Genomic DNA, 27,459 nt, shown 5'->3' on the forward strand with positions numbered 1-27,459 from the left:
TGGCCGGTCGTGCGCCCGTTCACTCTGCCCCGGCCCCAGACACCGCGGGGGGGAAACCCGAGGTCAGGGCGGTTTAACAGCCCCGGGCTGAATGGCTGCGGCCTGGGGGCGCTAAGCGGCGGACCACAGACCAAGCCAGGGCTTCCTCGGTGAGCCAGGAGCGCGCACCATGTCCCGAGCTGCCCCCACGTAAGAGCTGGACCACTCCGGTGGACCAAGGCTCCGCCCCGCGTGCTGTGACCCCAGGCGTGCGGCTTAACCTTTCTGTGCCTCGACTTCTTCCTCTGAAAAAAATGCAGTTAAAAATAGAACACACTTCTAAGCGAAGAGATGATATAGTAGATTTAGAATAGAATCTGGCCGGCACTGAACCCGCCGTCCACCTCAACTGCTGAGATTCAGTTATGGATGCTGTCTCGACTGCAACTTCTCCAAACACACACCCAAGCATCAAGCACTTGATTGCTCCCTCTCTCTGGCTTGGAGTGTCCTTGGGCCTTCCTTCTCTGGCTCCAGCGCCTGGCACGGTGTCAGGCACAGAGCAAGCGCTCCGAAACAGTGTGCTGAGGAAAGTCAGTTTGGAGAGGACTTTGCCCTTCCCCTAGGTCTCAAGGGCTAGAGAGTCCTGGGGGCAGGAGTTGAAAGGAGGCTAGGTGTGGGGTTCGTGGGGGTGCTGACCGAGGTTGTACTGGTTGTGCAGAATCCACATGGGGCCCCAGCACCGCCCCCCCAAGAAGAGGAGTTGTGGGGAGTCTGTTGGCCCGAAGTCTGATCGCTGTTGACCTTTGCAGCCTGGGGGTTGGTCAATGGACCCTCCAGAGGCTCTGTGAGAAGGGGCCTCCCCTGAAGACTGGCGCGGCAGGTCGGAAGGGAGGCCCCATGGGGCACAGGCCAGGGCCTTGGGTGGCACAGCGCTTCTCCTCCCCTGCCCCTTGCGTGGCGACCCCACTACCTGCAGCAAGTGTGATCCCAGCTCCTTGGCGACAGTGTCCAGGGGCCCTGCGCGGCTGGGCTGTCCCCATGCGTCTCCTAAACCTGGACGGGAACCAAAGCAAACCGGTAAACAGCAGCACCCAGCCAGCGACCTCCGCCCCCACGGCCCACCCGCATCACCCCTTCCTTGGCCTTCGATCAAAATAAAAAAAAAAAAGGCAGAGGAGAAATTCCCATGGAGGCCTCCAGGTCGAAGGCCGCCTGGCCCTGTAGGTAGCTCCTCTGGGTCGCCCGCGGGCTCACCGCTCCGAAATTGCCGTTTCATTTGACATGCCACAAGGTAATCTAATCTGCTTTGAAATCGGCCATCCTCCCAAACGGGAATACGGATTAGACCAGTAAACATTCCCCCCAAAGCTACCTCCTCTCTCCCTACCCTGCGAAGCTGGCACCTATGTATTTTCTCAAAGACAGAGCGGCCCAAACTTAAGAGTCCTGGCCATCTTAGAGGCAGCTTTTCTGGCTTTTTTTAAAAAACCTTTTTCAACCTCCCTGGAATCCTCCCAACTCCCTGACTTTTCAGCACCCTCCTCATGCACCCCAGAAGCACTGACCTTCTTCCAATTCAGGAGCCCCAACCTGGAAAGGGGTTCCCTGGGGGTTTCCCCAAGGTGAACTCCTAACTTAGCAACAGCCGGCAGGGGGATGGACCGTGGGCTGGGAGAGCAGTGTATATACTAGATGGTAACTGGGAAGTGTTTGTTATCACACAATCGGGGTCTTGCAGCCCCTTTGCTTCTTAACCGTCCCCCAAAGCCTCTGGTGGCTCCCCACCACCTCCAGGAAGGCCACTGGTGTTGCAGAAAGTGCACCAGGGGAAAGGTAGCCCTGCTCAGCAGAATATCCCTCTCAAGTGCCCTCGGCTCAGCCGCTGTGACCCCGGGGGCGCCCAGGCTTTCTCTGCAGGAAGCAGGAATGCCCGGTGAGATTGCAGTGCTAAACACCAGCTCAGAGGGACCCCCAGCCCACACTCTGGAGTCCTTCCTGTCAGCAGCCTGGCCCGAAACCCTCCAGCAAGCACCGAGGCCGGTGCGACGTGGCAAAGGCAGGTCGCTGCTGTCTTAGCACCCTGCTCCCTCCCATCCGGGCTGCAACCCTATGTACAGGGTGAGCTTAGAGTCTTGCCTCCGAGTTGGCATCCCCCTCCTCTAGGGCAGACTGGCCCCCTGGCCGAAGCTCCTGGGAGTGTGGGGCCCGACCCGGGACCAGAGCGAATCCGAGGACCGCTCCCAGGACAGTCCCCCCGAGTGGCGCGCAGGCACCTGGGTCTCCCCACTGTCCCTGCGGGGCTACTGGAGCACCACGGCTTCTGGAATTTTCAATCCCCGCAGGCGGGCAGAAAATGCATCCCCCACCACCCCCTTGCCAGGGAGCCACAGGGCCCAGAGCACCTCCAGGCCCAGGGCCCCCCAGAGACCTTGGAGACCCCTCTACCGGCCAATTCTACTAAGCAACTAAGAAAGGGGTGGCCTTTATGTCTCCCTAGAGGTTTATCCTGTCTCCCCATAAGGAATTGGCTAATTTCCACATAGCCTGATTTCCCAAATACCATCACAACTCCCACCCCACTCCCCAGACCCCACCTCAGAATGGAACGGAGGTGTCCCTTTAACCTCAGGAAACCACTGTTCACCGCACCCCCAAGGATGACCACGGTACAGGGCCATCGGAAGGTCCTTCCTCCCCAACACCGGAAAGCCGGCTGGTGTTGGCATTTACTCCACTTAACCAGAATGGAAAGAACCAACATTTAAAGTCCTCGGGGGCGTGAATGAAGAAAAAGTATAATAAGAGTCCAGGAATTCTGATGTCCGTCAGTGGACAAACGCAGCTGGTTAACTGTCCTTCAGCCTACTCCTGGTCCCGTCCCCTGGTCCGGGCCAGGCCACCTTTGCCTGGCTTTCTCTGGACAGTGGGCACAGCCTGTGGCCCTCACTCCTCATAAGGCCTGGGTCTGAGAGACCTGGGGAAACTGGCATCTTTGGGAATGACCTTTCCCCGACACCAGACTCTCCGGGTCTCCCCAAAGCCTTCCAGCCTCACACACCAAAGTGCACTGGGCTACACAGGCCAACTTTCTGTGTAATTCAAATAGCAGGATACATCAAGAGAGTCTGTCCTCTTATTATAAAGATCCGACATGACGGTTTCTCCACGCCTCCGCTCTGCCAGCGGAGATTTGGACCTGGTGTGACGGGGGTGGGTGGTGGGAGGCTCTCCTCGAACTTCCCTGCCCCCAGGCCACCTCACAGGTTGATGGGGCTGCCAGCTCTTCCATTAGAAACCGCTGTGCGCAAGGCCTTTTCCCTGGGCCCATAAAAATCTACTTTGGGCTGGATGCAGAGACTAAAGAAGGTAAGGTTTGTAACCAAAAAAAAAAAAAAAAAAAACCATCTTGTTACCATAAAGCCATATATACTCCTGAAAAAGTGAGGTGCTGGATACACGGTCCTTATTTGGACCTGACAAAAAGCTTCATTTGTTAGAAAAATGAGGGAAGAGTGCAAGAAAAGGCTGGGCTGAGCTCCTCCAGGATTATGTCGTTGACGGGTCTGTATTGCCTGATTCTGGGAAACTCCTGCACCATACCAATGACTGGATGGAGCAAATGGGGTTCCCAACCTGGCCTGTGGTTTCCAGCCAGAGTCTGGGGTCCTGCATGCCCTACATGTGTCAGCAGCGGGGCGCAGTGTCTGATGCTGGGAATCTAGATGGCTAGGCCATTTGCGGGGGTCAGCCACGAGGTCACAGGGAAAGGGAGACAGGTATCCCCTTTCTCCCCCTGCCTCCAAGGGTTTGTGGGTGACCTTGTACACGCACTCAGCGGGCTATTTGGTTTCAACCCTGCCAGGCCCAGCCTGCCAGTGTTAGTCATTAGTCGCTCAGTCTTCTGTGACTCTTTTTGACCCCATGGACTGCAGCCCGCCAGGCTTCTCTGTCCATGGGATTTCCCAGGCAAGAATACTAAAGTGGGTTGCTATTTCCTTCTCCCGGGATCTTCCCGATCCAGGGGTCGAACCCGGGTCTTCTGCATCGCAGGCAGATTTTTTTTTTTTTTTTTTTTACCATCTGAGCCACTTGGGAAGCCTGCTGCAGATGCTACCTAAATATGGTCTCTCCTTTCTGGGTGCTCAGGTAGTCGGTCAATATACAGCTTTTGAAAGAGCATCGGCTGTGCCTGGGTGCAGGTCACAGGCCATAAACATCAGATCACATAAATAAGTCTGTTCCTCAGTGAGGCGGGAGACTTGGAGGGGTTCCCTTGCTGTGAGATCGGGTCTCACCCTCTCGGATGAAGCAACACACACGTGGAGACCCAAAGGAGGCAGTTGGGTTTGCTCCTCTGGACCCAGGAGCTGAACCCACTGTATCCAGTGACCAATGAATGGGTCTAGACTTGGATAAGAACTTCCTGGACCGACAGTGATTCTCACAGTTTCCCCAGTGCAAGCTTGGGTACCGAAAATGGGGGTAATTCAGTCCTTTCCCGGCCTTGGAATGGTTCGTTATCACTGGGCTCCCTGAAAATCCTGGCCCTAGAACTCTCTTCCAAACCAACAGCTGCACAGCCCGGAGAATGGGTATTGAGGGGAGTGATTGGTAGACACGTCCCAAGGGAGCCTGGCTCTGGGTAGGGGCAGGGGGAGGGGGGGAGGTTCCAGCCTGTCCTACTTGGCCAAGAGTCAGTGTGGTACCACGTTCAGACTACAGGCAACTGGAAGCGACCAGCGACCTTGGACCTTGTTGTCTGACGCTTACACCTTGAAGGATGGGGGTGAGGCCTCATGGCCAGCAAGTGCCCCACCAGGCTTCCGGGTGTGCGCCCCCAAGCACTCCCAGCTGGTCTAGAGCTCTGGTCAACCCCCCAGAGGTGAATCTGAGCGCCCCCAACCACCAGGGCCCCGCAGCTCTGGAGTTCCCATCTCAGCTGCCCGCCGCCGGAGTCTCCTGCTCCGCCTCTGTGAGCGTCCTCCCCCAGACCTGGCGCACAGCCTGGCAGACTTCCAAGTAGAGATCGAGAGAGAGGATTGTAAAAACCCACTTTCGTCTAAAAAAAATGTCTACTTAAAAAAAAAAAAAAACAGCCTACATTATTTCGGGCTGCAGTAGAGAAAGGCCTTGGATCTGTGACCCCAAGTCGGTTTAGGGCGCATTTCTCCTTACTTACTCTAAATCTCCTTACTCTAAATCAAAGCATTTCCATCCCCAGTGACTGTTTCTAGGGCGGCCCCCACCCCAGCCCTCCTCCTGGCACTCAGGTGTGTTGGGGCGGGGCGGGCGGGAAAGGTTCTGCATGAACCCAAATCCAGACAAATCCGGCCACTGGAATTACGCAGGCCTCCAACCCCATGTAACTGTGTGTGTGACAAGCTCGCTTCTCTGGAGTAAAAGGTTGTCACGTGTGTTGTGGTCCCTGCCTCTCTTGCATGCCCACACCTGTCTGGGGTCTTGGGGGGGGGGGCGGGTGGTAGAAAGGAGGGGCTCTGTTCTCTCCCCTTAACCAGCCTGTTTCCTCTCTCTGCTCCTGCTCCTCAACTGGGGGTGGGAAGCCAGTCTCTTCCGCAAGAGCTTTCTGGACAAGTGTCTAGAAGGAAGCCACCCTCTGGGAACCCCGACTCCTAGGAAGGGGGCCTAACCCCAGTGACTGGCCACCCTGAGCTCTCCCAGCTCCGACCCCAGCCTCCCCAGGCCCAGCACAGATCATCAGATGGCGGAATAATTTTGCGATACGTCCTGCCCAGCATGGTCACACGCAGTGATGGCCCACCCTAGGCGCATTCTGGGTTTCCAAAGCCGCCTCCCTTCCCCTGAAGGGAAGGCCACAGTGCCAAGAGGTCCGGTAGACCCTGCGCCCTGGGAACACCCGGCCTTCCCACCCGCTTTAACCCACTAAGCTTTCGATTCTGAGTCCCTGCCAAAGCCGGCCTGGCTCCCTTGCCCTCTTGACTGCCCATCTACCTCTCCACTTCTCAGCTAGAAGTTAAAGGGGAAGAACTGGTGGGGACCCCGAAAACAGCTCATCTTCCAACTCCAGATGGTGGGTCCCAGAAGTCTGCCCAGTGGGGCAGGCAGCATTCAAGCTGCACCTGGCCGGGGCGGGGGGGGGGGGGGGAAAGCAGCGAGCTCACGGGAAGGACGCAGACTGGAGGAGGTCGATATCCACCTGCTCTGGCCTGCCTCCTCACACCCCATCCCAGGAACCTTGCGCAGCCATGGAGCTGTTGATGGGCCCATTTTACAGACAAGAAGACCAAGGCCCAGCAGGCCAGCCTGCCAGTGCCGAGCCTTGGACCAGCTGTCTGGGCTGCCAGCGCCGTCCAGCTTGAAGACTGGCCTCCCCCCGGAGTGTCCACCTGGCTCCAGTTGCCTCTCCCTGTCCCCACGTTAGGGTGTCTCCTCCTTCTCTCCTTCCACCTGGCGGTCTCAGGATGAACAGAGCTGAGGCCCGGCGGCCTCTCCAGCACTGGCCTCCCTGCCCGCGGCGGCACTGCCTGCCTGGTCCTCGCCAGGTGAGAGGGGACCTGGGGAACGGCCCGCCCCGCTCTGGCCTCAATTTCTTCAAATGCAAAGCGTTAGTCTGAGGATCCCCGTGGTTTCTTCAGCCTGTGCTATTCATGTGTTAACTCCCTTGGTCCTAACGTGGCCTCTAGATTCTTCTTCACCCGGGGTCCCGCGGGCTCCTGGGCCACCCAACAGCGAGGGAGTTTTCGTATCTTTCCGTTTGCCCTGAGACCTGGAGCAGATCCTGGAGCTCCCACCGTGTCGCAGGACTGGGGTGGTCCTGAAATCTCACTGAAGCCCGCCTCAAGAGACCCGTCGAGGTTCCACTAGCCTCCACCCCAACCCCGTACCACCTCCCGGTGGTCCCTCCCGAACAGGTTAAGTTGATTTCGGGTGCTACTTCCGAACTCCCAGCCCTTCTGAGCTACCAGAGAAGGGAACTACTCATTTTGCACAATTGAGGTCTTTCTAAACTCATCCTTTTCTCTGCCCCAGGCACCTCTCCAGTCCCAGACTCACTTGGGGTTGGAATGGGGGGCAGTGTCGCCACCAGAGCAGCAGGGCCCAGGTCCCTGAGCCCAGGGAGGAGTCCCCCAGGCTGCTGCCCACCAGGACCCCCGGCATCAGCACCACCGGAGCACTGGGGTAGACCACCTTCTGCTCCCCATTTTGGATGAACTGGGACCCCATAGGTCAGGACTATTTACCAAACTCTAGGACCAAACTGCAATCCCCGACCCCTCCTGGAGTTCCAATCTGGATGGTCGTCCCCCCCAGGAGACGGACAGATCGCTAGGAGCGAAACACCGGGCCGGTGCTCAGGGCGCAGACCGCAGCCCGCCCGCCCCTGCAGCCAGTCATCACAGTCCTGTCCGACTCTTCTGTGACCCTATGGACTGCAGCCCGCCAGGCTCCTCTGTCCATAGGATTTTCCCCAGCAAGAATGCTGGAGTGGGTTTCCATGCTCTCCTCCAGGGGATCTTCCCAACCTAAGGGATCAAACCCCAGTCTCCTGCATTGGCAGGTGGGTTCTTTATCTCGCTGAGCCTCAGGGCCAAGAAATTCTGGGCCCCAAGGCCTGGAGACTGGCTTCCCAGAGCTGGAACCTGCAGCCTCAGCTGAAGTACTTGCAGCAGCAGTCCACCCACCAGTTCCCAATTTGTAAGCTGCTTTCCTGGAAATCGCCAAACAACGAATGGCCTGCAAGTTAGCCCCTTCCTCCAGACTTCTAACTCAGTTCTGACTTGCTTAAAAATCATTTAACCTTGGGACGGGAAAGGAGGCTTCCGTCCCATCTGGACTCCGCACCTGCTTTGTAGCATGCAGATTACTGACCGGCTCACTATGGCAAACCAGTTGCCATCCCTCCTCCCTGGGTTGGAAAGAGACTCAGCTTTTACAAAACCTAATTCTCCTCTAACTTTCACTGACACCTCAGCAGGAGAGGAATCATCTCTACTTCAGTGGAAGGTCAAGATAAGTCACTACCGCCCTCCACAGCTCCCAACGGGAGGAGTCCAGTCGAGTTGGGGGCATCGGATGGGGGGTGGGAAAGGAAAAGAACTTTCCCTTCCAAGAACTCGGGGCTCTGGCGGTTGGGTCACGGGCTCCTGCTCGTGGGGGAAACGCTCCAGCCGGCTGCACGGCGCAGCTGGAAGGCGCAGGGCACCGGCGGGGACAGGCCACCGCTTCCAGTCCTCTGGGCTCTGCGTCCTGCGTGGTGCTGGGCTCCAAGCTGCCCGCTGCGGAGCGGGAGGACAGGCCCTCCACACTCCACCTGGGAGGCGGTGTGAAAGTCGGCTTAAAACCCAGATATGATGCCAAACACCAGGTTCAGGGGCGCCCACCATACAAAGGTCGGGTTTACGGACTTCAGGTCGATCGCCTGGCCTGGAACCGCCTTAACGGAGGTGCTCTTTGCTGCAGGGACACCTGTCATGACGCTGCGGCGACCCTTCCCTCTGCCCTGTGGCCGAAGGCATCTCCCTTGTCCCGGCGCAGCTCTTGGGACTCCGTGGCCTGCAGGTCTCCGTGGGGTTGTGCCCCTCAGGCCCAGAGCAGAGCGTCTCAGAGAAGGGTCCTAACCCCTCCTGCCAGGCCGCAGCCCCTGTGACTGGGTGCAGAGACACCGGAAAGGCATCAGTTCAGAGTCCCAGGGACGCCAAAAGGACCGCTGCGGTGATCAGGCCTCTTGCAGCCCAGAGGTGCCCGCGAGGCACCCACAGGCCGGGTCGGCGCAGGGAGTGCCGTGCCCAGTCGGCCACCATTTCTGATCACGGAGAGACTGCCAGGACCTCGGAGGGTCCTGGTGACCCTTGACCACCAGGGCATCTGCCCCTCCCGGGCTTGTAATTCCAATCTAGAAAAGGTGACTCTGCTCAGGCCCTGCCACTTCCAAACGAACCTCCTCCCTCTGCCTCTCCTGCCTCATCTGGCTTCACCTCCTTGAGCCGAGTCTCTCCCACCCTGACCTGGGTCTCTTCCCACCCTGATCTCTGGAATCCCAGCCCCGAGAAAGCTGAGCAGAGAGCAGACAACCGGCAGGCCCCAGTCTGAGGCCCAGGCTCCCCAGGTGCTCTGCTGGGAGCTCGGCCTGCAGGGCCCGAGCCTCCCCGTGTGTACTCCAGTCTCTCCCAGCTGCGACCAGCAAGCACCCTTCAATTCCCGCCAAGGAACACTGCCCTTCCCCTTCATGCAAAGAAAAGTAAGAAGGAAAGAATAAAAGGGGAGTTAAAGAAATGAAGAAAGGAAAGAGGAAAGGAAAGGCCAGGCTGGACTCGCACACTCATGCAACGATTTCTGGTTCGTCCCTCTCCAGCCTTGGCCCAGAGGATGGTCTGATCGTCTGGGCACCAGGCCCCTGGCCCCTCAACTCCAGGAGGAGCCTAAGTTCTCCGCGGCGACCTCCGCCAGATGTTCCGGCAGCGGCCCGAAAGGCTCAAGCCGCCCCTCCGGGAGAGCTCCGGCTCCGGCTTGGGCCTCCCAGCGCTCCCGGCCGCCCACCTGCGGGATTCTCACCTTCGGGAAAGACGGCGCGCATCTTCAGGTAGCTCGTGGTGAGTCGGATGATGGACGCCTTGTCCAGCTGCGAGGTGATGGCCGAGGGCAGCGGGAGCAGCTTGGCCAGCTCATAAAACTCGCCATTTTCCTTCTCCCTCCTGGTCTTGGCCGCATTCTTGGACTTCTCCTTCATCGCGCCTCGGCTCCGGGCATATTAGACCCGGCGGTGCTCCAGGCCCCCTGAGCCGCGCTCCGGCTGCAGCGGCGGCGATGGGGAAAGGGGCGCGGGATACCTGGCGGTGGGGGTCGGGGGGTGTGGGGCGCCGCCCGCGCGAGCAGGTGCGCGGGGGCCGACCCGGGGGACACCGGGGTGCCTCTCTGCAGCCGCGCGGGCCGGGAGGTCGGGGCAACCCGGCGGCGCCGCCCTGCGCTCCGCCCGCCGCCGCCGCTGCCCCGGGGCGCAGCCTCCTCCGGGCCGAACTGTCCCGCGGCGAACCGGAGCCCCGGCTCCCCGCTCGCTTCGGCCGCACTCTGCCTTCCTTCCTTCTTGTCTCCCCGGGCCGCGGGCTTCCCTTCCAGGGCTGGAGAGTGGCCGGCGAGGAGGCGGCGGTGCTGTTTTTAGTCCTTGACCGAGTGTTCGTACCCGCTGCCGCGAGGCCCCTCCGTTCTGGAGGGCGGCACGGGCGGCGGCGGCCGAGGAGCCATGGGGCGGAGGGGGAGCGGAGGCGGCTGGGCCCGGCCCGGGAGCGCTCGCCTGCTCTCCCTGGCGGTGCCCTGTGCCCGCAGCTGCGGCGCCCGGAGCCCGCGATCTGCCGCCAGGCGCAGAAGTTCCGCGGTCCACGTGCGGCCGAGACGCGTTTGTTTATGGCGGACCCGCCTTCGGGCGGAGCGCTCGGGCGCCGCGGCCCGGGGAAGTGGGGAGGGGGGGCGGAAAGAGGGGGGGAGGAGGGACCGCGGCGGGGGCGGGGGCGGCCAACCTCGCCTCCAGACCCCGCCGCGGCCCCGGAGTCACAGGCGCGCCTCCGCCTCCAGGGACTCTCCCGGGAGAGACCCGCGCGCTCCGGGCCTCGAGGAAGTGGCGGTGAGTGCCCGGGGCGCGCGGCGGGGACGGGCTCGGGCGAGCTGGTTGCGGGACCTGGGCGCCGGGGCGGGGGGTTGGGGGGGCGCTGGAGGGCGAAGGAGGGGGGAAGGGGTGCCGGGGACCTTCTCGATGGCTCCCGGGCAGCTAAAGGGCGGCGCGGCCCGAGTGCCCCGCGGTGGAGGATGAGTCCCCGAGCGCGCGCGGGGCCCCCGCTTCTCCCCAGTTGGCAGGGAGAGCCGAAAGTACGGCGGGGAGGCCAGTGAGGGAAGAAAAGCGCCCCCCCCCCCCAGCGCCCCCCATCTCAGGAAACGGCACGAATGAGGCTCGGAAGTGACCCTTCTGCCCTTTCTCTCCTCGAAACGCGAGAGCCAAAGATTAGCGCCTGCCCTAGAGGAGTCGGAGGCCGCGGGGACGCGCGGATCGCACGGAGAGAGGGGCCGGGGGTTGGGTGGCAGGGGGAAGTCGAACCTACCGCTGAGGCCTTGCTCTGGGCGGCGGAGAGAACGGGGTTCACTGGTACCCGCTCCCGAAGCCCGACCCAGGGCAGCAGGAGTTTCAGGGAAGCGCGGCTGGAGCCGGTGCTGCGGGGGCGACGGGCTCCGAGGGAGGCGCATCGGACGAGCGTGGCTGGGACCGAGGTGATGCGGGCAAGAGGCAGGCGGAGTAGGGAGGCGCCCTTGGAGACGCGGCCGGCCACAGGGCGTAGGACTCCTGGGCGCTTTCCCTCAGGGCCAGCCTGGACCTCCTCTCGTATCCCCTCCCATCCCAACTCCCTGTTGCAACCCCGGGGGTCCTCCTAAGTACCCCGGTCGCGAAGGTCGCACACTCCCCCATCCCTTCCAGAAGCTTGAATCTTCTGGACGTGGTGTGGACGCAGGCACTGGGAGGACTCTTCCCGGCGCGCGGGGTCAGAGGGCAGCCGCAGTGGACGCAGGGCAACGGATCCTGGGGTCCCTCGGCCACGTGCTGAGGCTGTGGGCTTGGGGCTGTAAGGGGCCCTCCGATCTAGAGGTCATCTAGATCTAGATGGAGATCTAGAGGTCAGCTCCGGAGCCGTGGGGCCAGGCTCTAGGATCTCCGTCCTAGGTGGCTCCTCTCCCCTGGCCCCGGAGGAGCCTGCTACTCAGCGCACCCACTGCCGTACAGTGACCTGGAACTCGCCTCCCTCCCCGGGGTCTGGAGGACAGGGCCTTCCGCCACCTCGTCGGCTGCAGGCGCCCCTGACCTTTTCCAGGGACCCCTTTGAAGGTCAGAAGTTCGATGGCGTTGGAGGCGTCGTAGCTCCCTCGGTGGGCGGGACAGGGTGCGCAGACCCTGTCTTGGCCCCCGCCTGCCCCAGCGTCCCGCGGAACCCACAGCCGCGGTCTTACTCGAAACCATCGAGCCTAGGGAGCTTCGGAGTTGGTGGCCCCCTACCAAATAAATGCCCAGCGCACGAAGGAACTAGCCCTGTTCCTTGGAGTCTCGGATCCAGGAGCGCTTTCCTGTTCCCAGCCGTCCGGGCAGAGGGTCGGGCCGGCGCGCGAGCGGCGCGGCTAGGCAGTGCTCAAACGCAAGGCACCTCCGGGCCCGCTTCTGGGCCGGGAAGCCCGCACCCGGCTGCGCGGACAGCGGTGGTCTCCCGCCTTCCGGGAGAAGGGGCTCCAGGAGGGGACGGACTGCCCGCTGGGCCCCGCCGCCCTCGCACAGGCCTCCCCCCGAGTGCGCTCAGGCACCTTCCTGGCTTCGGGGGTAGATTTAAGGCTTCGCATCACCCCCACGATTTCCGATCCTCAATTAAGGACCCGGGAGAATTCCTCCTGAGCTTGAAAGGGATTACCCGGATCGCAGAAACATGGCTAAGTGGAAGTGGGAGAAAGTCGACAAGTTAACAGGAACAGAAACGTTCCTGAAAAACGTTCCCGGATTTTACGGGAAACGGGACTCGAGATGTCGATACCCGGTCTGCACAGTGGGCGCCGGTGAGACAGTTCGCATCGTGTGGTATGAGACGTAGCATGCCGGGGCGTTTGAAGATTCGCACATGGGGGGGGTCACAACCCAAGATTCGCACATGGGGTCCTGTCCGGGACCACAGTCTGCCCCAGCAAACGTCCAAGAGGGCATTGTATCACCCCCACCCCACCCGCAATATATTCATTCAACACACACACACAATGCGCGGTGACGGGCCTGGACACAGCAGCCCCGAAATAACTGAAAGTACTTGGGCGCGACCTCCGGGTTTCCCCAGGAGGGAAGCCTAGAGCTGTCTGCATGGGATGGCGAAGGAGGGACCCCTGAGCCTAGCTGAAGTGGTCCCCCGGCACTCCCCACCGAAGGGAAAAACCTGGGGCCCAGGGGACACTTGGGACAGCACCCACAGGATAGAAGCTCTCTGTAAATCGGGAAAAGCATTAACTGAAATGTCAGCCAGCGGCCGCCGGCGGGGACACCTCGTGTGTATTCCCTGCTCCACGGTTCCTGAGGGGCAGGGAGTCCCTCCTAGTCTGTTTTGAGAGCCGATCGCGTCGTCCAGAGCACAGAGACGGGCTCGCAGAGGGCAAGGAAAGACCCCACCGTCGCGGGCATCACCCAGAAACAGTCCTCCTGGCCCGGAAGGAGTGGGCAGAATCTGGAATGCGTGGAGGCTGGGGGCCCGGAAGAGGGCAGGTGGGACACCTCAAGTCCAAAAAGCTTCTCCGCGCTTGCGGGGGGCCTGCTTGTGGGGCGCCATCAGCCCCCACCCGTCCTGCTTCCAGAGCTTTAGGCGCACTCTGAGGCGCACGAGCACGCCTATGCAGGTCCCCCCCCCCCCCCCCCCCCACACACACCTCTTAGAAATTTTCCATTAGCAAACTGATCTGGAAGAAATTGAGGCCCGGAGAGGAAGGGGGAGGGGCCCCGCCGACCCACATCTGCTTGGATTTTCCGCTTCAGATGCTCCGCAACTGTTTCTCCTCCAGGCCGCGCCCGGCGCCTACCTGAGGCCCATCCCCCGCGGAAACCGACTTTCGCGTGAGATCAAGGCGGAAACACGCAGACTTTTCACCAGGGATGGGCTGCTGCGGGGGCAGAAGGGGATCAAAGACTTTGTCCTTAAGGAGGCGGGGAGGAGAGGACTTCTCGCAGGCCTTGCACTAGATTTGGAGGAGGGAGTTGAAATCTCTGAAGCGGTGTTTAGGGAGAACGCCAACCGCTCAACAAGCTTAGCCAGCAGAAAACCCGGGACGACCGAGGTGTGAACCTCTTCGGTTTATAAAGCCTTTGTCTACACAGGCGATTAGTACGATGCTGTTACTCCAGAAAATCGAGCTCGGGTTCGCCCTCACATATCCAACTATTTCATGGCTGCCAGGTGTTTTTGGTCTGAGCTACCCAAAAAATGTACTTCGATTTTTCACTCCTTTCTCGGTGGAAGACCAATGGAGATGTCACCAACTTTTCCTGGGCTCATTGCTCCTCCCAGAGAAGATCGGACAACCATTACAATGTTATTCCCCTTCGTATAAAAGTAATAAGAGGTATCCAGAGCTATTTCCTAATGGTATCCATTCTTTGAGAAGCCCAGACAGTAACTCTCTCTGCTCACTCACTCCCAAGTAGTGAAAGGAGAGAAGTTTCTTTTTTGTTTTGTTTTGCTTTTAATACCTTATGTCACTGGTAGCTACCCCATAGGAGTGGGGTTGGTCGGCTTCTTTCTGATTATCTGATTAGGAGTAGCAGTAACCAGGACAGATCCGCCCTCCTGCACGGGGTCCTGGGGTCCCTTGATGCTTGAGTCCCCCGCAGAGTGTCCCAAGTGGCTCTCCTGGGTGGGAGGGGGAGGGAAGGAGGCACCACCCAGCGGGGGATTATTCCCACCTCCCAGTCGCCTATCCCTGCCTGCTCACGGCTTACTCTGCCTCCTGGAATTCCGAAAAGAGCGCAGTCCTTCTTGGACTTGGTTCTGGGATTCCATGCTAGAGGGGACCACCTTTCCAAGGAAGAGAGTAGCTGCTGCCTGCTTCTCTCCCTCCCTCAAGGCGAAGACAGTTAGGGATCAAAATCAGTGCCTCTGGTAATTATAGTGATTAGCACAGTCCCCAGCGAGGGCCGCGGAGAGCCACGGAAGCCGCGGCCAGGTTTGGAGACACACGCTTCTTCTAGTTTTACCTGGGGGTGGGGGTGGGATGGTGAGGGGCAGCCCTTGCTTCTGCATTCCTTCCCTGTCTCCCAGACTTAGCCCCGATTTCTGCCCCATCTCTGAGAAGGTGCCCGGCGCTTTGGCACCCTCACGGTGCACACAGACATCCAGTGTCCTCGGGAGAGCGCGAGGGTCCTGTGGGAGCGCACCCGGCGCTCAGCCACCCGCCAGGCATCCCGGCCGAAGAAGAGGGGCGCTGAGTGTCCGGCCCTGGCCTCCTCCCAGCCTTCCACGGCCCAGCGTCAGGAAGCCTCCGAAACACACTCCCAGCGTGCTCTCGCCCCGGCTTAACAGAAACGTCGCCTCAAAACTCTGGTTCGGGGAGAGGCGGCCCATCGACTCCCGGGCAACACGTCGCTTTTTGCCTCCAGCGAGCCCGCGATCGCGTCTGGAAACCCTTGTGCTGGAGGAGTCTTAGCAGTCCGGTGTAAGCTGAAATTCCTCAGTGGTTATACCAGTTACAGACCGCCTTGAAATCTGAAAACCAATCAGTTTATTGACGAGGGCGCTGAAACCTCCTTTCAAAAACTTAACAAAAAACCAAAAACAAACCCTAATCTCCCCACCAGAGACAATTTTTGCATATCAAAGAAAGCACAGTTTTTTTTCTTTCCCTCACGGGTAGTAATAGTAATCGCCAACCTTTAACGTAAGCCTGACTATAATATAGGGCTCTTAAAATACTTTGAGGACACAAACTCGTTTTATTAATATTTAAGTAACATAAGGGACTATATGCACAGCGAAGCGAACATGGAGGGAAACCGCCCTGGCCTAAACAAATCTGTAGGAAGAGGTACGCTCATTCATTCGTGGTTTAGTAGTTACACAGGGCCAGCGGGCGGCCGGGCAGGCAGAACCCGCTCCCTGCAGCCTGGCCTGGGCGCGCGCGGCCGCCCCAACCCGGGGCGTGATTGTCTTCCTGCTTCGCGAAGATTTTTATTTTTTTTCTTTCGTTTTAAGGGCTAGCATGGAAGGCGGGTTTTCTGAGAGGTGTGTGTGTCCAGGAACACACTCTTCCATCCCAGGAGGAGAAGGTGGCGACGCCCAAAGCAGAGAGCCATCCCGCGTCTGAGCTTTCGGACGCTAAAGCCGGACTTCAGAAAGGCTGGGTGGGCACCCGGTAGGGTACCGCACCCCATCTCGCAGGGCACGCAGGCGGCGGCGGGAGCCCCCTGGTCGGCCTTCTCTTTCCTGGGAGGAAATCTGGTTTTGGAAGTTGCTGTTCCCCTTCAAGCCACGGGCCGAGCTTCAGGCATGCCTGTGGCCAGAGGTCATCTGAATTCCGCAGAAGGGACTCGGGACTTCTACTCTGGGTGCGGGCCCAGAAAGAGATCCTTGCGGCCGGACTTTGCGATGGGGTTCCCGCCGTTTGCGGGGTCAGAGCCTCGGGACCCCCGCGTGGTTAGAAACCCGGGAGTGGGCAGGTTGGCAGAAGGGGGCGCAATGCGCACGGCCGCAGGAGAGGCTGAGTCTACGCGGAGGGTACAGGGCTCTGGGAACAGTGGCAGACCCGCGCGCACGGGGAGGGGGTGTCAGTACACTTGGGCAGGGGGCCGGGGGCGCAGTGCACGGGGAAGGAAGCTTTGGAGCAAGCGTGCGCGCTGCGCTCACCGCGGGGGCGCAGGGTACACCCCGGCAGGGCCCGCGTTTGCAAGGAGGGAAGCCTGCGCGGAGCTGGAGCGCGTGAGGCTGTGCGCGCTGGGAGGTGTGCGGGACGCTCGCAGGCGTGTGTGAGGGGTGCGGGCGTTGTCCCGCGCGTGCCCGTCTCTCATCCTCCCGGTACGCGGTCTGCCCCCTCCCCAGATCCTTTCGTCGTGGAAAGGAGGGGCCTGGGGTCCGCGAGAGGTCTGGGGAGAGGGTGAGAGCCGGCGCGTGTTGATGGATGGAGGTCTGGTGGAAAAGGAGAGACCCGTACTTTCATCTCGGCTTCGCCAAAGATCCCTGAGCCGTCCCCGGCTCGCGCGCTTGCCCGCAGCCCGGATCCGGAGTCGGGTTCTCAGGCTGGTGGTTCCGCCTTCTGGGAGGGAGATCCGGCGTGGTACCCTGATTGAGGAGGGAGGTGCGATTCCCCTACGCCGTCCCTCGCCCCCTCTTAACTGCCCCAAGACAGAATTCCTTTTAGTTGCCAGAACAAATACCCAGGAGGAGGAGCACGTTTTCGCATAAATGGGGACTTTTTCGTATAACACTTTTTCTCAGTTCAAGAGTATTTTCCCTGGCAAAAGTATCGGTTAGCTGATAAACTCCAGGGTGAATTCAAACTGTGCGGTTTAGGACTATTTTTGGCCCCAACTCCAGCACCGTCTTCATTTTTTAGAGGGCAGAAACAAAAAAACACCTTGGTTACAGCATCAACGTTCTTTTCGACCAACGGGTGCAAAGACATTATTTAATCTGACTACGAAATTCTCAGTTTTTATCTCCGAGAAGCTTTTGAACCAGGTGAGCCCTCCGGCACCCGGCGGATTTTCAAGTTCAAGGGTAGTTTGTTGTCGCTTTCCCCCTGACAGCAGGGGCGATCAGGGTGTGAGTGTGCACAGTGGCTTCGTGGAGTTGTGCAAATGCTACTCCGCTCCAAAGATCGAAGCTAATTACACTTTTCTTCCAGTGGTGTGAGACTTAGTTTCAATCTTGCATTTCATTTTGGAGAGTTCCCACCAATTACTAAGCCACGGGCTGGCATGGGGTGGGGAGGGGCGAGGAAAGTTTATTGCGAAATCTAACTTTTGAATAAATACGAGCAGGCGTGGGGAGAGAAATGCGCGGTGGTAAACGCCGTCGTTGGAGCGTGGTCTGGCGACCTGGCGAGACAACAGGCGCCAGGTTCCACGTCTTTCGGGGGGCTCTCTGCACGGTCTAGACCAAAAGTGATAGCCGAAAACACTTGTTGAAAGCCTTAAATATCGGCAGTGAGCACTGCAAAGCTCCTATACGAATCTGCTTTACTTCCTGGAGAGTTGAGGACCGGGGAGGAAAAAGCCCAGCGCCATGACTCCCGGTGCACAAATAATTTTAGTGTTTATTGATGTCTACTTAAAGTAATTGACCAGAAAATACCTCTCTGTCTAAGCCACATAAAGAGTGCTCCATTGAAAGCTAATTGACCTATTTATGTTTCAGTTTAGCTTGATGTCTACATCGTTCTTTTTGCAAAAGCTGTCAACTCTGACAAAGGAAGGAAAGTGGAAGCCAGGGAAGCTGCACCTGCAGAAAGTGCTGGAATTCTCAGTCCAGCCCCACCTCACTGTCCTTTACCTGTACTTGGACCTTTCTTAGTCGTTTGAAATCCAGCAGTTACTTGGGTTTTCCTAAGTAAAACCCAGAAAGGGAAATTCGTGCTCATTAACATGCACAAACATTTAAATTTCTGAGTGGCCTGGATTGAGTCAAGAGGAAAGGATTCTTCCTGCCATAGCCACAGCAGATCCTGTAAAAACTGACGACTTTCAGTGGAGGATAGAAAGGCAATAATTTAGACACACAGAGAAAATCCCTTGCTAGAAAAAAAAAGAAAAAAATGCTCCAAGTAAAAGTTAGGAAATTTATTTTTGTACAAAAATCTTTTGAATCTTTTTTGACAGTAAATGTATTTTGTTAGTTATGTGGGTGGATCTGAATTTCTCTGAGACCCTTTGCACGTGTGAATCTGAGATTCACTCACAGCAAAGATGAGTAATGGATCTTTGAGGAATCCATGCTTTAAAGTTGATGTTCCGTGTTGGTCATGGAAGCAGCTTCACTTTCGATACTTTATGAGGTGGTTGTCAAGGGAACCTTGGGTAAAATTTCTCAGGAGTGTCTCTGAAAACATTATTCATAATTAAAAAATGATGCATAGAAATCACCAGAAAAATTATGGCAAGTTATGTTCAAACATGTTTTTCGACCATGTGGAATAAATAAAATCATTAAGGTCTGGTTGGGTAAGACTGCCTCCCTGCCTTCCTTTGACCGTGCCAGGAGGATCTGATAGAGCTTCATGGATGTGAGAGCAACCTGTGGAGTATGAGCTAAAGGGGACCTCCGTTTTCCCTAGATATTTCCTGTATTGAAAATATAAATTATATTTCCATCCTTTTAAGACTCCTCCAAAGTGTAGTCCAAGAGGTGCATAAAGTAGCACTAAAAGGGGGCATCTTTAATACCCGTAGGGTTTGGGCTTTTTCTTTTTTTTTAAAGGGGGAATAAAGATGGTGAAAAATCCCATGTGATAGAGTCTGAAAGATTGAATGAGCCTATTGGAACATAGACCCACAGTCAGATGATGTGCCACAGGTTGGTATCTTAGTGGTGAAATTCTCAAGACAGACTCTGTCGCTACCAAACTTGGCTCTGCAGGAAAGAGCAGTTCATTGAGGTCCCACGGTTTGAAGGGCAGGGCTTGTCAAGGCTGTGTAGCAGCCTACACTGGCTAATGTAGCTTCCGAAGGCATCGGATTTACAGTCTGACTTATCTTGGGCTCTAGTGGACTGTGACAGTATGTCAGCTGCTAATATTTATGTGGAGAAGCAGCATTTACTAGGGGCAGTGGACTTATGAAATAATCCAGACAGAAGCCCTTGCACTCACTAAAAACTGCTCCCTGAACTATTCCCTAAAAGAATGGGTGCAGTTTGCAAGCCTGTTCGTGGTCACCCGGATGCACCGTGGCATACTTTTTTATTAGGTCATTTTTTACTTCTTTGCAGTCAGCTAAACCAGGAGCCTATGTGATGAGTCACCTGGTGTGTGAAGGTGGCTACAACAGATAGGTTGGCTGCATATTCCAGGCACTGGTTATTCATATGTAGTCTAGAGCTGGCCTCACTTAGGAGTAGCTTGTACATTACGTTTCAGAAGGAATGTAGTTCTTTGAATTGGGGAGTTCTCCCTCTCTCCTGCTTGCAAACGGGCTGTTACTCATTCAGGAGACATTCCTGGGGGGCCACAGTGTGCCAGGCACCCAGCCACGCGTTCTCGTGATAAGTGTCCCTGCTGTGGAGTCAGTCCATCCTGCCTGCCTGCGAGAATCTGGCCTGCTAATGTGTATCAAGGGCCTTGGAAATGTTCACAGCTTTTGAGCTAGTACTTCTGTTTCTCGTCATTTGTCGTATGGAAATGATTTACAATATGACAAAAGCCTTTCTTATTAAGTTTTTCTTTAAATGAGTTCTTGCATAATGGTTAAGAATGCAAGCTTTGGTGTCACATCTAGTTTGGTTTCTCTCTAAGCCTTGGTTTTGTGATCTGTACAATGGGGATAATAGCTACCTCTTAAGAGGGTTGTGATTTTTAACTAAAATCCGGTACCATATAATTCAAACCAGTCAACCCTAAAGGAAAAAGAAAGTGAACGTGTAGTCACTCAGTCATGTCTGACTCTTTGTGACCCCTTGGACTGTAGCCTGCCAGGCTCCTCTGCCCATGGGATTCTCCAGGCAAGTATACTAGAGTGGGTTGCCATTTCCTTCTCTGGGGGATCTTCCCAACTCAGGGATTAAACCTAGGTCTCCTGCATTACAGGCAGATTCTTTTCCATCTGAGCCACCAGGGAAGCCCATCTCAACCTTGAATTGGAAGGACTGATGCTGAAGCTGAAGCTCCAATGCTTTGGCCACCTGATGGGAAAAGCCAACTCACTGGAAAAGACCCTGATGCTGGGAAAGAGCGAAGGCAAAAGGAGAAGGGGGTGACAGAGGATGAGATGGTTAGTTAGCATCACCAACTCAATGGACATGAATTTGAGCAAACTCTGGGAGAGAGTGGAGGACAGAGGAGACTGGTGTGCTGCAGTCCTTGGAGTCACAAAGAACTGGACACGACTTGACTTAGTGACTGAACAACAGCAAAACCATATGATTCACCCATTTGAAGTGTACAATTCAATGTTTTCTAGTATATATCCACATATATGTGCAATCATCCTCAGAAGTCAGTTTTAGAACATTTTTATCACCTCCAAAAGAAACCTCCCTAGCTATTAACTCCCAATCCTCCCACCCCTACCACTAGCCCAAAGCAACCACTAATCTACTTTCTGTCTCTGCATTTCCCTATTCTAGACTTCCACATGAATAGAATTCTACAGTATGTGGTCTTATGTGTTCGGCTTCTTCCACTTAGCATGATGTTTTCACAGGTCATCTATGTTGTAGCATGTATCAGGACTTCATTCTTTTTTTATGGCCAAATAATATTCCATTGTGTGGATATACCACATTTTCTTTTTTTTTAATTTATTTTTTTAAATTTGTTTTTTCCATTTATTTTTATTAGTTGGAGGCTAATTACTTTACAATATTGTAGTGGTTTTTGCCATACATTGACATGAATCAGCCATGGATGGGGAACACATTTTCTTTTTTAAAAATATTTTATTTATTTGACTGTACCAGGTCTTATTTTCGGCCCTTGGAATCTTCAGTCTTTGTTGCAGCATGTGGGATCTGAAGTTGTGGCATGCAGACTCTATTAGTTGCAGCATCCGAACTCTTAGTTGCAGCACATGGGATCTAGTTCCCTGACCAGGGATCAAACTCAGGCCCCCTGCATGGGAGAATGGAGTCTTAGCCACTGGACTGCCCGGGAAGTCCACATTTTCTTTATCTGCTTGTTGATGATCATGTGTTTTGTTTCCACCTTTTGGCCATGATGAATAATATCCCTCCAACTTTTATTTTGTTCCTGTAACAATTTTGAAAGTGAAAGCCGCTCAGTCGTGTCTGACTCTTTGTGACGCCGTGAACTATAGAGTCCATGGAATTTTCCAGGGCAGAATACTGGAGTGGGTAGCTTTCCCTTCTCCAGGGGATCTTCCCAACCCATGGATCCAACCCAGGCCTCCCACATTGCAGGAGGATTCTTTACCAACTGAGCCACAAGGGAAGTCCAAGAATACTGGAGTGGGTAGCCTGTCCCTTCTCCAGTGGATCTTTCTCGACCCAGCAATTGAACTGGGGTCTTCTGCATTGCAGGTGGATTCTTTACCAACTGAGCTGTGAGGGAAGCAATATTTTGTAAATTTTATAGCAAGGAGAATCTGGCCTGGGTAACTGCTACATTGAGTTTGGTTTTAAGGAAAAGGCAAGATTACAGATTTCATCCTTGTATTGGCCAGTTAGGTCAGTACACATTCAAACTTTTCCAAGACACATTTATAGGTTTCATCTGTACCCTTATGTCCAGCAGACTAGTTTATAATTCGTGCTCTTGGTCACCAGGAAGATAAGACTATAAGCTCATCTCTGTTCTTGCCTGGGAAATCCCATAGTCAGGCTGCAGTCCGTGGGAATGCAAAAGAATTGGACTTGACTGAGTGGCCAAACAACAACTAGTCAGAAAACAGCCCTGTGGTTGGTAGCACTGATTGTGGTGATGTAACAGAGGTCCTGAGATTTGACTTTTGGCATTTTCCCTTTAGAAATTTTATCTCCTGGGCATTGGGAAGGCTCTGTATCTTGATCTGAGTGCTGGTTACATGAGATTCATGTGAAAAATTCATCAAGCTGTGTACTTAAAACTTGCATATAATATTTAGCTATATGAAAATTACTCTCTGTTTAAAGAAGAAGAGAAATTATAAGCAGGCAGAAATTATAATCAGATCACCCTTTTAACTCAGCCATCCTAACTACTTCTGCCTTTCTGGCTGTTTCTAAATGACCACAGAGACAGGCCACACAGCTGGTCAGGGACAGAGCTGGGGTTTAGTCCAGTTCTTACTCACTCGGTGTGGAGTATGACTTTCACTGGGAACTCTTCCAGTGCCTAGGATCTGCCTGAACCGTGTGGCAAATGAGTACTGGGGCTGGTTGAGGGGCTCAGGTCTCCTGGACCTGGGGTGCATGCTCTGTCCATCCTGTGCCCCTCTTTACCCCTGGCCCCCAGCGTTGTACTGGTTTTGTAGTAGATGGCCAGTAAATACCTGTTGAGTCAGTGTTACCGGAGCAGAGTTATTGCCGAAGGCCAAGCAGACTGCCCACTTGGCAGTTGCTGGAAAAACCAAGGCAGGAAACTCAATTCTTATTTTTTTCCCCATGGCAACACCAATGGCTGTTGGTCTGTCACAAGTGCATGGAAAGTTCCCACTGGAGATATCAGAGCTCTCTGGCAGGACCCGTAGGTGTTAATTTTAGCTTTCAATGACTGATGCCCTTGTATAATTTAATGGGTCAGGAGGAGCATGAGCGAAAGCCAAGATTACTCACTCGGAGAGCTTTCCTTTCCTGTCGAGTACTTGCTGAGTTATTCAGTTTGTAAAGGACTTGCTACTTATTCATTTATTTGGAGAGAGTTTCCACTCTTTTGAGTCTAGCCTGATAACTATAAATGATTCCTTAAATCTATTAGCAATCTATCCTATCAATCAGATTTTCCCTGAGTTTATGCATTAAACATGAGTTCAACTCACAGCGTCAGATGCTAAAAGGCTATAGATATAACCATAAAATAAAATGCTCGCGTGTCCCTACATACTCTGAGTTGAAAGATACATAGGTTGAATGTCAATTACTTGGAACGAGGAAGTGAATATCCGCAGGGGTTTCCGTGTCTGCCCCATTTTACTACTTGAGTCCTGGTGGGAAATGAGGACTTTCATATTGAGGAGAGAGGCTTGTGCTTCTGGAGAAATAATATCTCAGCTCCCAATTGCAGCTGTCCTGGGGTCACTGGGGATAGGACTCTCTAGCTGAGCACAGATTCATGCATTTGACTTTGTGCACCGTCTACTTCCACACTGTATGTAACCCGTCATACCCGGCCTCAGGTGCATCAGCTGATGAAAGAGCTTTCTGAGCTTTTGCCTGGTGGTGGTCCCTGCTGATCCGCAGAATAGCTTCAGCGGGTTGTGTTCCTTGCTTGTTCAGTGGGCTTTGTCGAATTCTTTGAGTATTTTATTGCATCCCTCCCTAATTAATTTTGGAAAGTCAGTAGAAAATGGAGAAGGAGGATCATAGACTTCATGAATGCAATGTATTAGAAAGGAATCATTAGATGCTGTGAAAGTGTGGGTCTTTAGATTCAACCAGATACTCCAAGAAATCAAACTGCCCAACTGTGGACCCAATCGTGAAGGAAAAAAATGATAATAAAGGACACGGATGAGGTGCCGAAATACAACAATATAAATACATCTGAGGTAAGCAAACAGGTAACAGGGGGACATCTGTCTCTCTGTAAAAGTATTTGACTATACTGTCTATAAAAGAAGGCAGGATAGAATTAGGATATGTCATGTGGTAAACCTCTGATGAAATTATGGATTTCATCAAAGGTCACCTCATCATCAATGGCTAATAGAAGGCATTGTCTTTGGTTTCCATTCATTTTACTGATTTGCCTAGAAATACTTTTTTTGTTGTAGTTATTTATCGTGCTTGACTCTGTGGTTTGATGTCTCTTGTCATTTTAGAAAATTCTCAGTAGTCTATCTTCAAATATCACTTCTCTTTATCCTCTCCATCATCTTGTCCCCACTCCAGTTATACCTATGTTAGATCTTTACAGTGGGCTCCACATGTTTCATATGCACCTTTTTTTGCATTGTTCATGCTTGTGATTTGGTCCAGTGTTCAGATTAAATCTGATTTCCCTTTCTCTCAGGGTATAGACCTGAGGTCTCTGTTGAAAGCTTTTATCAATCCTGAGCCTCAGAAAGCCTCAAGGCTCCTCCTCTCTGGCAGGCCTGGGATTCTAATTTTTTGCATCTCTAGCAGCATGGTTTGCATTAGTTTCCTAGCATTGCTGTAACAAATTACCACAAACTTGGTGGCTTAAAAACGATAGACATGTATTCCCCCACAGTTCTGGAGATCAGGAATCAAGGTGTCATGAGGGCCATGCTCTCTCTGAAAGCTCTCAGGAAGAATCCTTCCATGCCTCTTCCATCTTCTGGTGGCCCCAAGCATTCCTGGGTTTGTAGCTGCAACACTCTGATCTCTGGTTCCATTCTCACAGGGTCTCTTCCTGTGTGTCTCTGTGTCCTCCTCTCTTCCTATAAGGAGGCCAATCATGGAATTTAGGGCCCACTCTGAATCAGAATGGGCTTCCCTGGTGACTCAGGAAATAAAGAATCTGCTTGCAATGCCAGAGACCTGGGTTCGATCCCTGGGTCGGGAAGATCCCCTGGAGAAGGGAATGGCTACCCACTCCAGTATTCTTGCCTGGGGAATCCCGTGGACAGAAGAGCCTGGTGGGCTACAGTCCGCGGGGTCACAAAGAGTCACACACAACTGAGTGACTAACACTAACACTGAATCAGGATAATTTCATCTCAAGATAAACTAACTATTTACATGTCCAGGTAAGGTCACTCACTGAAGTTCTTGGAATTTGGGTGTACACTGCTCACTGCTCTGAGTGTGCTGCCCACATATATCTCTCCCCCCCCCCCCCACCATTTGTGTTCTACCTATCATTTGTTTTCTACCTGTCACGTTAGAGGCTATGTCACGTTAGAATGCTAGAAAAAAAAGTCTGTAACATGATGTTAGTGGACAGTGTCAATGATTGTCAAAGATGGAACATACAACAAAAACAGAAAGCAAACAAACAAAGAAAAGGAAGAGATCTTGGCCAGATCAGAGAACAGGTCTGATTGAAAGTTCTAAGCTGTTTGGAAGGACATGTGGGCAGCTGGGCTTCCATGTGGGGTGATTGAGAAGCTATTCAGTTTTTTCACTGCGGGGCCCAAGCTATGAGAATCTGTAATTGTTTTGTGTGCATGTGCATTAGTCACACAGTTGTGTTTGACTCTGTGTGACCCCACAGACTGTAGCCCACCAGGCTGCCCTGTCCATGGGATTCTCCAGGCAAGAACACTGGACTGGGTTGCCATTCCCTCCTCCAGGGGATCTTCCCAATCCAGGGATTAAACCCAGGTCTCCTGCACTGTGGGCAGATTCTTTACCAGCTGAGCTACCAGGGAAGCCCAAGAATACTGGAGTGGGTAGCCTAACCCTTCTCCAGGGGGTCTTCCCAACTCAGGAATCAAACCGGGGTCTCCTGCATTGCAGGCGGATTCTTTACCAGCTGAGCTACCAGGGAAGGCCCCAAATTGTTCTAACTAGGGCCATTTAGTTTCTTTTTTGGTCAAATCCTCCCATTTCTTACCTGGGGAAAATACACCTCATTCCAGTATTCTGGGAACTTAAGTGGGAGAGACAGCTGTTCAACATATAGAAGTTCACTTAATTCTTCTATTTTCCATCCAGGTTTCTGCTCTCACCTTCTGCTCTGCCTGCTTTGCCTGAGTCTGGGGACTCCACAAATGGAAGATTTGGAGACAAAAGTATTTAGAAAAGAAGTGTACTTGAAAAAGATCTGTTAAGGATCTTCATGGGCTAGAAGGATTAGATCATCAAAAAAAAAAAAAAAAAAAGAATACATGTATCTAAAGGTAAAAAAATTCTCAAAATTACCAAGGTTACTGAGATTACAGTTGGTCTGTGCATGGCAGAAAAATAGCAAATTTATCACATGATTGTCATATTCACAAAGGTCCTGACAAATCTCCAAGCAGCAGGATTGCAGAAGTCTGGGAGAAAGTTGCTTTTGCTAGGGAGCTAGTAACTTACAGGAAAGGCTCAAGATTTCTTTTATTTTCCTGATCCTGTTTTGTTTGTTTGTCTCAGGTACAATGTGTTTTTTCCTTTCTGACTATGAGATGAAGTGTGTATGATTACCCAAAGTGAGATGCCATTTTGCTTCTACAGTTCCACCTGGTGGTCAGGTTTCTGGCCCTGAGGCACATATTTAACCACGTGAGTTTGTTTTACTAATTTTTTTAAATTCAGTATTTATTCATTTGGTGTTTCATTTAGTTCAGTTGCGTCCAACTCTTTGCGACTCCATGGACTGAAGCATGCTGGGTTTCCCTATCCATCACCAACTCCCAGAGCTTGCTCACGGTCATGTCCATTGAGCCAGTGATGCCATCCAAACATCTCATCCTCTGTCATCCCCTTCTCCCGCCTTCAGTCTTTTCCAGCATCAGGATCTTTTCCAATGAGTCAGTTCTTCGCATCAGGTGGCCAAAGTATTGGAGCTTCAGCTTCAGCTTCAGTCCTTCCAATGAACACCCAGGGCTGATCTCCTTTAGGATTGACTGGTTGGATCTCCTTGCAGTCCAAGGGACTCTCAAGAGTCTTCCCAACACCACAGTTCAAAAGCATCAATTCTTTGGCACTCAGTTTTCTTTATAGTCCGACTCTCACATCCATACATGACCACTGGAAAAACCATAGCCTTGACTAGACGGACCTTTTTTGACAAAGTAGTGTCTCTTTTTAATATGCTGTCTGGGTTGGTTTAGTTTTATTTAATTAGTAGTTTTATCTACATAGGTAAAAAAGAGGTGAATGATAATAAAACACTCCTTGTGTATGGTTAACAAAACTAGAATCATATGATACTAAGACCCAAGAGTTAGCTTTGCCTGTAAATTTCCTACTCATGCATGTCTAAGAGTTTATTATTATAAGTTCATCTACTGAGAATAGGAATGAAGAACCAGCCATTCATCTCTGCTTTGTTTTGCCTGCAGTGCCTGTATCTGTAGGGACATCTCTTTCTCAAGTTTGTCAATGCCTCATCTGCTTGTGATTCTGCGAAGTGACTGGGATCAGCTGGGTGGTTCTTCTGCTGTCTAGGACTGCAGTCCTCTTGGGGCTCGACTGCGCTGGGACAACCGAGACCTCTCACTTACCTGTGACAGGATCCCCTGGGCAGGACTTT

At 53.9% G+C, this 27,459-nt stretch overlaps 1 protein-coding gene across 1 annotated transcript in view; it reads right to left on the reverse strand.

The window, feature by feature from the left end:
- SIM2 (SIM bHLH transcription factor 2) overlaps nucleotides 1–9,688 on the reverse strand; it is a 48,067-nt gene extending 38,379 nt beyond the window's left edge. Inside the window, exons 1-2 of the mRNA XM_061167968.1 lie at nucleotides 9,514–9,688; nucleotides 953–1,035 (exon numbers count right to left, since the gene is read on the reverse strand). Coding sequence (XP_061023951.1) covers nucleotides 953–1,035; nucleotides 9,514–9,688 — 258 coding nt within the window. The remainder of the gene's footprint in view (nucleotides 1–952; nucleotides 1,036–9,513) is intronic.
- Between the last annotated feature and the right edge of the window lie 17,771 nt (nucleotides 9,689–27,459).

The sequence above is a fragment of the Dama dama genome, chromosome 19, assembly GCF_033118175.1.
Source record: "Dama dama isolate Ldn47 chromosome 19, ASM3311817v1, whole genome shotgun sequence".
NCBI classification, from domain to species: Eukaryota; Metazoa; Chordata; class Mammalia; order Artiodactyla; family Cervidae; genus Dama; species Dama dama.